Below are 11889 nucleotides of genomic sequence, written 5' to 3'. Positions count from 1 at the left end.
TGTGGGGAAGGGGCCCTTGGAGGCAAGTGTGTAAGCATAACTGGTAACAGACTGCACATTCCTAAGAAGAAAATGTGAATGTAATGAATTCTTACAGATTATTGTTATTTTACAATATTTTTGCAAGCTTTACATTTATAAATAAGTGTTTACAATCTGCTTTTAATTAAGGTGAAAGCTCACGGGGTTTGGTCGTTAGTTTGTATGGTGTAACCTTATTTCTTTACCACTTTTTCCACTACGTGCTTCAGGATGGTGGAGCTCTACCTTGATATTTTTAGCCCTGGAACACTGAGAAAAAGAGGAATGAGTTTTAAAGTTGTCACACATTCCATGTGCCTTTGGCGATATGACCAGAGACCAAGCAAAACATTTGTAATGAGAATGCTCCATTCCACCCTTCCTTTTGCTCGGCCTCTCCGTCTGCCATTGCTTGCTTCTCCATCCCTGCTGTTGCAGGTCACCCTGCATCATGTCTCTGCAGAGATGCCAGGGCTGCAGCTGGCCTTCCTGCCTGCTGTCGGCTTCTTCTCCCGTTTCCTCCAGCCCCTTTGGCTCACTTTTGCAAAGCTTGTCTTGCCCCCAAACCCAACCCCCAGCTGTTCTCCCCAGACCATTGTCTAGTGTCCTGATGTCCCCTGCTTTCACCACTCCACATGGAGTGCTCCTTAGAAATGTACCCAGGTCCTGGCCCTTCTCTGCCCACTGCCCTTCAAGGACTCACATCACTTGGGGTATAATCTAAAGATATGGAGGCCTACAATTGTGTAGTTTACATTCTTGTGTCTATTGTCTCAGATTTATTATGAGTGCCCCCTTCCACCTCAAAACCCTCCTCCTTTGGACTATAAATTTATAAGGCCCTGTCAGTCTATCTTGGTTTACCTGATCCTTCATTGTGTGGTGCCAGCTGCACTGGTCTTATGGTGGTTCCCTGAGCACACGGAACAGGCCCTTCGCTGCATTTGTGCTGTGATGGGCTTGGCGTGCACCCTGCCTCACTGCCATCCTGGCTCTTCTCAGACACCATCTTAGAGCGGACTTCCTGAGCATTCTGTTCAGAACACCTTCCCGCTCACCCTCCTGAGTCCCCTCTATTTCTCTGGCTCTTATTTAAGACATTTATCATTTCATGACAGCCTCTGTGTATTTGTCTTCTGTTGCTTTCCACCAGATAGCAAACCCCTTGACTACAGGGACGTAGTCTGTTTGGTTCACTGTAGTATATTAATCATTCTTTGAGTTGAATAACTGGATTTTTTTTCAATTGTTATTTTTGTATATTTTCCATAAGTTATTGGGGTACAGGTGGTATTTGGTTACATGAGTAAGTTCTTTAGTGGTGATTTGTGAGATTTTGGTGCACTCATCACTCGAGCAGTATATACGGTACCATATTTGTTGTCTTTTATCCCTCAACCCCCTTGAGTTCAGAAAGAAACCTCAGGTGCAACCAGTGAAGCTGAATAAGCTCTACTGGGGTGTGTGTGAAGTGGGTGCAGGGAGTCAGCTGCCCCTGCTTGTATGCTGAGGGGTCATAGCAGAGGTAATGATTGAGTAGCAGGCTACAGGATGAGTAAGGATGACCTGGGGTTGACTGCGGTGGGTGGGCTGCAATATGTTACAGCATGTGCAGCTTAGAGGGTCCACACGCCTCCTTCTTGCAGGCACAGGACAGGCTGGAGAAGCTGGACAACATTACAGAAGCTTCCTAAGCCTTGCAAGACTTTAGGTTTTGTTCTGTAGGCTGTCCATGGGCATGAGGCCTCTGGAGAGTGCTGAGCACCCGGTTACGGTGGCCACCCAATGATGGGTCACACACTCTCTCCAGTTGCAGGTGGAGAATGAGGTGGGCTGGAGTGAGCCCAAGTCGCGGGGAGAGCTGGGGGCTCCTGCACTAAGAAAAGATGAGGCCAGGAGAGGTCCAGGAGGGTGAGGAGGAAAGGGAGATGCAAACCCAATGGGGAATAAGAGAGGAGGGGGTGTCCATGGGAATCCCCAGATGTCTGGCTCAGGCAAGCACAGTGTTTTTTAACATACAGTTGACTCTTGAACAACACAGGTTTGAACCCTGCAGATCTTACTTATATTCAAATGTTTTCAATACAAGTAACACTCAGTGTGTCTACCTCTTCTGCTACCTTTCCATCTCCTGTGCCTGACCTGCCTCACCCACCTTTGAGATAGCAAGACCAGCTCTCCCCTTCCTCCTCCTCCTCCTCAGCCTACTCAACGTGAAGATGACAAGGATAAAGACCTTTGTGATGATCCACTTCCAGTTAGACAATAGCAAATGTAGTTTCTCTTCTTTATGCCTTTTTAAATAACAATTTTTTCTCTAGCTTGCCTCATTGTAAGCATACAGTTTGTAATGCATATAACATACAAAAGAGGTGTCAACTGACTGTTTACATTATTGGTGAGGCCTCCAGTCAACAGTAGAATATTAATAGGTAAGCTTTGGGGGAGCTGGAAGTTATACACAGATTTTTGACTGTGTGCAGTGTGGTGCTCCAAGTCCCTGCATTGTTCAAGGGTTAGCTGTGTGTATAGAGAGAGCCTATTTGAGAAGTGGATGAGAGGAAAGTGATGAGTTTGTCTTAGAGATGTGAGTTACAGAGCCTGGAGGTGTCTGATGCTGAGGCCAGCTGTGGTGCTAGGCTCCCACCAGGGCACTGCCAGCCTGTGCTCCTGCCCATGCTGGTTTTTCTTATTTTTTACCCTCCTCTCCACTGCTACCTCAGTTTCCTTGCTGTGCCCAAATCCTGAGATCCTTCAAGGACCAGATCCCTTCTCACCGCGTCCTTGGGATGTTGTGCGGGCCACGTGGGCCAGGGCAGGAAAGAAGCACCCTGTGGGCTCTCTCAGATGGCCAGAGGGGCCTTCTGCTTCCAGTCTCACCTCTGCAATGGCTACCTATGTTTTATAAATGAGGACTTTCGTTTGTTTAATACCTTTTCTTGTGCCAGCCACTATGGTGGATATGTGCCTGGAACTTACATGAGTGGTCTCATTCAAGTGTCTTTTCCCTGGGATACAGGAAGGGCAGAGGCTCCAGGAGATGGTGCCCGGCAGCTCGTAGAGGGAAGCCAGGATCTGACCCAGGACTCTCAGATGCAGAGTGCCTTCTGCTGCCTTTCCTTCAAGCTGGCCACTATGCTGTAGCATGTGGGCATGGCCTCTGGGAAGACAAGACTGACCAGGCGGAGAGAGGACAGATTCTCTAGCACATTTCTAGTGTTGATGCCCTAATGGGAGTATGGACACCCATTGGGGATTCCAGGAGTCAGAAGTGAAGGTGATTTGTTAACAGTTGCTCTCCCCAGGGCTAGTGAATGCATTAGCTTTAAAATGCACTCTCAGAACCTGGCAGGCAGGGCAGGGGGGTCACTAGCAACCCACAGTGGGGAACGTGTGGATGAAGGATCCCTGGTGCATTGTGGAACCTGCCTCTGGAGCATCTCTCTTAAAGGAATCTCACCTGAGTAAGGTCAGATTGCACACACTGGATCCTAGAGGGGCCAAGTGAGGCAGTATTATGGACATTCTGTTGGAGATATGAAACAAAACAAGATCACAAACCCAGAATATGGCAGAGGCACATATTACCTAGGGGCTAGGGTCTTAAAGGAGGGCATTGGGGAAAATCACGCTCATGTTACCGCTGAAAATCTTTTAGTGGACAGCAGCATTGGAAAGTGACAAACTGGTTCTCTAGAAATGTACCACTGCATTACACAGCTTTATTTTCCCATACTTGGATGGGATCAGTATTTCTGCAGATGATCTCAAGTTGAAATTTGTGGCTGTGTTTAGATACCATGTATACTATAAGTGCATGTGTAGAAAAAGCCAAATCTCCTTCTAGATGGATGCTGACACTGTGAGGGCTATGTGCAAATTAAGCCTGAATTGATGGAAAAAGTCCTTGAGGGACAGAAGTCCATTGTTAAAGTGATGGATGATACTACACATTTTATTTAAATCCTTTTTTTTTCTTTTGTCCCCTGCTCAACATTCACATTATTGTCATAATCTCTACTGGAGGGCATTCTCTACTGGAAGGTGGCTGGTTCACATCTCATGCTGTCTTCAGAGAATGGCTGGAAATAGTAATAATGTTAATGACAGTGGACACTTGGAAGTACAGGGAAAATATTTAGTTTGTACTATTCAAACCTGTCTTGAATTTGAGTGGGTACTTAATGAGAAATAGCTAGGTATCTTATAGACTGTATATTATGAGATAGCAAATTGTCTGTATCCAACCTGATGTTTTAAAACAAGTCATAGGTCACCTATTGTAATTTCAAAAGATGCATCTACCCTAGACCACAGTAAACTCTATTGTGATTGAGATTGGGAGCTTAAATCAAACCCCTAACAATGCTACATTTGCTTCATCTTACTTGGGTGCCAGGCAACCTTAATGATTATCAGTGCACAGCGTGTTACCTAGCAACAAAGCCAATTTGCACAAAAGAAATCAGAATAAGATCATGTTTTAGGACAGTAGTCTTCAATTAGAGAAAGAGAAAACTGCAAACATCTGATTTAGATCCAACATGCTCCCTATTAGTCTCCTGTATCACCACTTGGTTTCCTTAATGTGTAGCTTCATTAAAATGCGAGTTCAAGGGAGTTAGCATCCCTGCTAGAATCTTTAGAGTAAACATGTGTCAAGATTCAGATCATTACTGTTTTGCCCTTAATTTGGCCTAGAGAAGATAAGCATAGTCAAGAGAGGAAATTTGTCAGACCTTTAAGTCAATGTGATATTGTTATGTAGTTAACGTTACCACTTAGAGTTCTGGAGTTCACCATGCAACTCAGGTTGGAGGCACATTTGTTTGATAGTAATGAGATCACAGAGGGCATAAGTGAAGGACAAGTAGAAGAGGGGACAAAGCATTTTGATCCCTGGACACTCCAACATGGAGTGTATGGAGAGATGGGGAGAAACCAGCCAAGCAGGCAAGAAAGAGAAACTAGTAGCAAAGGCGGAAGACAAAGACGTGAACCAAGTCCACTAATGGTGAGGGTGTGATCAGACCTTAAATATTGTTGAGGGTCAAGTAAAATGAAGACTTAAAAAAATGGCCTTTGGATTTAGTATGTGGAGGGCTCTAGTGACCTCCAGAAGGCAATTTTAGTAGTGTGAAGGGAATGAAGGTCTTATTAGAGTCAATTAAAGAGATAATGGAAGAAGAGAAATTGGCAGCAGTACATCTTAGGAGTTTTGCTGCAAAAAAAGCAAAGAAATATGATAGTGTCAAAAAGAAAAAGTGAGGTCAAGAGAAAAAGTGCCCCTCTTCCATTCAAAGAATTCAAAGACGGGAATCACAGCAGCATATCTGTACACAGATGAGAATGCCCCAGTAGAGAATGAATAATTGGATTGAGCTACAGAGAAAGTGGCTTGCTGGAACACTATTCTGTATGGGACAGGGAAAGGGATTTAAACAAGAGACAAGGGATTGTCTCTCCTGAGAGCACAGCAGGCTCACTTCCAATAGAAGGACCAAGGGCTGAGTCTGTGAGTGCTTCCATTAGCTTCATTGTTTTTCAAGGTAAAGGGTGCATGCACAGAAGTTATTATAAAGTTAACTAGTCAGAAGAGGAGGCATGGAATTGAGAGCCTGGAGAAGCTGTGTTTGTTAGAAATTACAAGGTCTAGGATGTTACTTGGTTGTGAGTAAATGGGATTGGTGGAGTGAAGGGAGGAGATGCTACATCAAATACTAATAAAATCTCTAAGAATAATGATAAGAGTAGAGCTGAAGAAAGAGACAGTGCACAAGAGCAGATTCAGGGATGGGTAGATGACAACAGCAGTGACAACACCACCCAACGGTGGATGATAGGCTCAGATGACCTGAGATTCAAGGCTGGGGGCTTTAGCAGAGGTGGGGAAGGTCATAGTGAGACAAAAGGAGTCAACTGCCCCACATGGAGACCAAGTGAAGGAAAGAAATAGCAGTTATAGAACAGGATTTATGATGGGTGTGTGTCCTGGCTCAAGCCTCTCTCTCCTGTCTCATCTGAGGTCATTGTATGGTTTTCCCTGTACTTCAAGGACAGAATTTCTTTGTTCCTTGCATATGCTAGTCTTTCTCCCCCAAGTCCTGGCAAGTGCTTTCCTCTTTTTTTTTTTTTCCTGGAACATACTGTTCAAGCATTCCCACTTCACTTACTCTCACTACCCATCTGACTAATTTCATATGCCACTTTCTCTGGAGTCAGAGGGAATCCCTATAGCACCTGGGACTTTATCATTACCCTACTTACTTCTACTCTTATTATAATTTCTTGCCTGTCTTTTCCACTAGACCTTGAATTTCTTGAATCAAGGATAAGATTCGATTTATTTCTCTAGCCCTAGCAGGTGGCAGGTGCCAGGCATTGTAGGGGTTCAGTAAACATTCCTTGAATAAATGAATGGATGATTAAAGAGCAGCATCTGAAATACATTCTCTGGTGCATGATTGGGTCTTAATAGGAGAAAATATCTTTTCCTTCTTTCCCTGCTGCCTAGCAATGTTCTCAATTAGAGGATTATCCTGTCCTTTTGAGAAGGAATTTGGAAATGTAACTTTGCAAAAATTATTTGCTTCTTTTTGGTATGTATAAGATCAATAACTACTAGAAAAACCCTAGCCTCTAAATAACTTTAAAATTAAAAAAAAATTCAACAGATTAAAAACTTCTGGCCAGTGTTTACAAATTGCTATCTTCTTTAATTTTTAAGTCTGCTGTAAGCATCTGAGCAATGCCCAGAAACCAGCAGACTGGAAATAACTGGGCTTTGCAATGGGGTTCTCTCCCTGCCGCAATGATGGGTGTTCGGACATTGTTTTGCTGACCCCAGCCAATGCCTCAGTGGCTTAGAGTCCTAGGAATGTGTCATTCTGTGCAAAATAAGTCAAGGACTTTTACTTCCATTGACCTTAGTGGATATTAAATTCACTGATTAAAATGCCATGAGTGCTGATTATCTTCAGCCTCCAAGCCTGGTTCTGGGAAAACAGACATACTAAGACAAAGGGGCTTGTTCTTGGGAAAGCTCCAGTCCATGTGGGGAGTGAGACACTTAACAGGTGCATATGATGTGTGTCACAGGGACCCAGTGGATGCCAGCGTGTATTCTGGCTTCAGAGTGCTAGTGGTTGAATGCAACTCTTCCACTTAGAAAGCTTTTGACAACATATACTATCTCTCTCTTGGGTTTTCCAAATATAATGTGGTACTAATGATGAGAAGACCCTCATTTGGAGGTTATGTGGATTATAATAATTTATACACACAAAGCACTTAGAATAGTACCTACTGTATGATTCATGTCTAATAAATGTTAAATATGATTATCCAGGCTTGGAGCTAACATTTAAAAAATAAAACAAAGTGACTGGGATTTCCTCTGTGGGAAAGCATTTATGAAATGAATGAATGATATTGCTCAGAATTATAGATTCTACAGTATTGTGATGTGATAGAAAGTTGTACTTTAAGTTGGACCTCTCCAAGACCAATGACTCACCATCTCCTGTGAGCTTCCCATAGCACGTTGCTTATACTTCACCTGTAACATTTATCTTATTGTGTCCTAATTGGATGTATACACATGATTTCTCTAGACAACTCTGATTTCCTACAGAAGGACCTGTGCTTTGTTGCTCTTTGATACCCCTGCCCTTATATCCAATATGCAACCAGCACCTATGATGTTATAGACCATTTGTGCTATCTTGCAAGAATTTATAAAACACACACGAATGAAACAGGCTCATCCTCACTCCCTCCACCCTATCATTATCACCTACCACTCTTGGTTTCAGAAATTTTAAAACACACACACACACACACACACACACACACACACACACACACGATGGGGAGCAAAATTGTCCATAAAACGTGTTTGTATATTGAAGTTCAAAGTGCATCAGAAAAACAGGCCTCCACTAAAAACAGAAGTAAAAATACAGAGTGAACCAGATTGGTCAGTTTAATGCTAACTAGTTGCATAAGATATAGTAGAGAGCAGGCCCCAGCTTCTTTGCGTAAATTTGATTGTAGAAGCATGGTTGGTTCCTTTTGCTTACATCTTGTTTGACACCTGTGTAGTGGAGGTTCTGTGAAGGACTGCACAGGTGGGGACAAAGTGGCAGGGGGCCAAAAGTATTCCTGAAGTTCAATGCCAGGTGTATGAAGAGGAGGTAGGCTTCCGGCTTAGTTAGGGTGCACAATGAGGCAGCAGCATGGGGCCACCCAAGAGGATACCATAGACATCCCAAGTAGTGCCAATGGAAGAAATGAAGAAGGAGGGGTTTGAGGTTGAACATAGAAAGGTAACCAGAACATGCACATTTGAAAACATCTGACATCTTACTGACTTTTTTTCTTGTCTATTTGTCTTCTCTGCTAACTGATCTCTGGTTAATGTGCTAAGTTTGGCTTAATAGATGGACTTCCTCTACTAGATTGGAATCTCACAGCTGAGAATGTGTTGGGAGATTGCAGGGCTAGACAGTTACTTGGTGAAATGAAAACATTTGTCTTCCTCTTTTCAATAGGGTGTTGTCCACACTGGGAACACCTGAAAAACAGGAGCATAAATTACTACTATAAATGTAGGTTGAGATTTAACCAGCAGAAAATGCACTATAAGATTTGAATGAAACATTAAGTGCACAGAGTGAACACTAAACCCTAAGAAGTGGGCTTGAACTCTTTCTAGGTCAGGATGGGAAGTATTTACATGAAATACTTACTTAGTCATCAGGCAGACAATGGGATTCACCCAATTCTTTGCTTGGGATTCTGGAATGTTCCAGGCCCCAACTATTCTTGAAGCTCAACTGTCTGGAACCTGTCAAATCCTCCTCTGACTGTCTAGCCTTCTCTCTGGTTGCAGAATGGCACCATGACTTTAGCTGCTGGCTATCAGGAAGGTAGAAACATGCCTGCAGCTCAGGGCAGAGACTCCACTTTGGTTTGAGCGGTCAAGGGAAGGTTTCCGGAAGGCATTGTTTAAACTGGGTCTCTAACAATGAGTAAGATGGTAAGTAGGTGATGAGGGCAGTAAGTATTCCTGTAGAGTTAACAGGGGCACAGTGATGAGGGAAGTTATTTATGAGAAAAGAGAGTGGATCCCTAGAAGGGGGGTGAAGTTTCACATGGGGAAGGCTTTGCACTGGGTGTCTGAGATCTGGAACTCCCAAGACCAAAAGATCCCTGCAACAGAACAGGTGACTTGTTCTTACGTGAATAGCAAATGATAATTTATACTTTGTACATGGCATTTCATTGGAACATCTGCATTAATCAGGAAGGTTGGGTGATCCAGATTTAGTGGACAGTGGGCCAGGGAGTGAAGGGCTTCTCTGATGAACAGTAGAGCTGGGCCTGCCTTGCATCTTCTGACTACACTGGTGCATCAGCCATTCCACTATACTCCATACCTTGTAGAGGGATGCAGGGCCCTCCCTGGCAGGAGGTATGAGTGAAATGAGAGACATGCTTCTCCAGAGAGGAGACAATGCAAGTATTTCCAAGCACAATTCTGGACAGAGATTGCTGGTGTGCATCACGGTTAGTCCCTTGGTGTGATTCCATCTGAACCTGGAGAAAGTCCATGCTGCTGTGGTGAGACTCACATATGTGTGTAGCATCCACGCCTCTGTGATATATTTGTGGTTTATAATGATTTCAGTCACTGTTAGTCATTATTTCTGGAGTGAAATTAGAAGCAACGGTTTAAGGTGTTCAGGGAGAAGAGTGATGCTTTTTTCTAATTTCAGAACTCTTCAGGATGTGGACTTAACTCAGCATCAGCACAAACAGACTCGAGAGCTGTCTGGAGGCCTGAAGAGAAAGCTGTCCATTGGCATTGCTTTCCTGGGCATGTCGAGGACCGTGGTTCTGGACGAGCCCACCAGTGGGGTGGACCCTTGCTCCCGGCATAGCCTGTGGGACATTCTGCTCAAGTACCGAGAAGGTAGGCACTGGGCCTTATTCTGCCTTCTCTTCCCACAATGTTGTATTGCAGGAAATGCATCGCTATCATACGGAAGAACCTAGTTGTGTCCCAATGAGGCTACATTATCCTTTTCAGAAAAGCATAGTTTTTAAATCACTTATAGGGATATATTCGTTAGATAACATCTCTATAGTGCTTAGAATTGCTTACTTTGTGTTTGACCTTTTAACTCAATAACAGCAATGACATTTATGTACATTATATATTATCACACGTGATTTCAAGGAAAATTGTCTTCTTCTGGGAGCTTAGTTTCTTAGAATAGGCATCCCAGATCATAGGACAAACATCCCTTGTCTCAGATGAAGAAATGAAGGCTCAGAGAGATGGCAGTTGATTTACTTGTAGCTACAGAGAAAGTTTCCTGAACTGAGGGTGGCCGTGGAGCCTCTGGTCCATATTTCTCGCATCTATTATTGTTTCTTTCCAATTTAGGACATTTGATGGGAAGTTACTAATTTCCAACTTCTGATTCTTTCTGCAATCCTGACAGCTCGGAAGCATTGCTCTATGTATTTTCGATGAGAATTCTCCCTTTTGGAGAGAAACATTGCAACAGTGAATACACATCTTGGTGCTGGTAAACAAGTGTAGAAGCATCAGTGGCAGGATTAATACAGATTCTTATAAAATGTTACTTTGCTTTTTCTTTCACCTTTTGAGTATAAAATTTTCTTCTGACTTGACCTAAGGTCTCCATTTCCCTGGAGGTGAACTAGGACTTGCAAATGAAGAAATAAAGGAAAAATAACAAGAAAGAGCTCTTCTTTTTCTTAGCATATAGAGGGCTGGGCCCAGATGTCTTGGACCATCAAATTCTGCCTTTGGAGTAGAAAAGACACTCCAGTCTGTCACTTAAAGCTTAACCATAGGCTGGAGTCAGAAAGGAGACAAATAACTAAAGGGAGTATAGAAGAACAATCTGTTTCTTTCTGTCCCACAATTTTGGTGGAATTATGGAAGGAGAAGACAGAGATAGAAGTGGGAAAATTGAGCAAGCAGATGTGACTTTTTGTTCCACTCTGGGCTTTGGCCTGGCCTGGGCAATTGCACTAGAGAAGTGCAGGCCACATCTGTGATGCTGGCTCCTCAATCATGGCGCAGCCACATCAGAGTTCACGAGGCTGAGCAGAACTCCAGGACCCAGTGAGGCACCAAGGGCTGGTATTCCCTACCTTTTCACACCCATGAACTTTGACACTGAAAGACAGGGCTTGCTAGGGATGCTGCCAGGGAAGTAGGGAACTCCTTGGAGCTAGCTGGCTGGAGGCCAGGGCAGAGATTCAGCCATCTGCAGTCAGCAGGACCTGCTGTGAGGCCTAGACAGCCTGGAAGCACTCTGCTCTGGTCTGACCCCTTTGGAGTCCAAGCTACAAATGCCAAGGTGGGGAGGGGGACAGTGCCATGTGGTCTTGGTTGGCACCCAGACACCAGAGGGCGCTGACCACATGGTACCCAAAGATTTGAACCCTTCTCCATTGCCACGAGATCACCAAGACTCCTGACTCCATTTACCTGAGTGCCCCTTGGGGAAAGATACAGAAAGGGCGGAAATGGGAAACTGACCACCACTTCAAAAGACTGATTAAATTTTGAGATGAAACGATTTAAACTGGATCAAACAATTTGTGCGCTACCCTGGCTGGGGATGGATGCAGAAAATCAATGGGAGATAGACAAATAGATTACATTGTTACTGCACCTGTGAATTGCGGTGCAAATTAAATACCACAAGCCCACTACTCTTGTTTAGTTTAAAAATTAGAGCTGGAGTGTCAAAGCTTTAGCTGACAGAACATTTTTGTAATGAGCACAAAGGTTATTTTAGACAGAAAAATAGATACAATGAA

General features: G+C 43.7%; 1 protein-coding gene across 1 annotated transcript in view; it reads left to right on the top strand.

Moving 5' to 3' along the window:
- Positions 1-10782, top strand: part of LOC105540019 (ATP-binding cassette sub-family A member 13-like) — a 37132-nt gene extending 26350 nt beyond the window's left edge. The window contains exon 8 of the mRNA XM_011980510.1: positions 9801-10782. Within this exon, the coding sequence (XP_011835900.1) occupies positions 9801-10080 (280 nt within the window). The 3' untranslated portion in view covers positions 10081-10782. The remainder of the gene's footprint in view (positions 1-9800) is intronic.
- Positions 10783-11889: the final 1107 nt, after the last annotated feature.

This window comes from Mandrillus leucophaeus, unplaced genomic scaffold (assembly GCF_000951045.1).
Source record: "Mandrillus leucophaeus isolate KB7577 unplaced genomic scaffold, Mleu.le_1.0 Scaffold2133, whole genome shotgun sequence".
Taxonomy (NCBI): domain Eukaryota; kingdom Metazoa; phylum Chordata; class Mammalia; order Primates; family Cercopithecidae; genus Mandrillus; species Mandrillus leucophaeus.
This window is presented reverse-complemented; position numbering and strand designations above follow the sequence as displayed.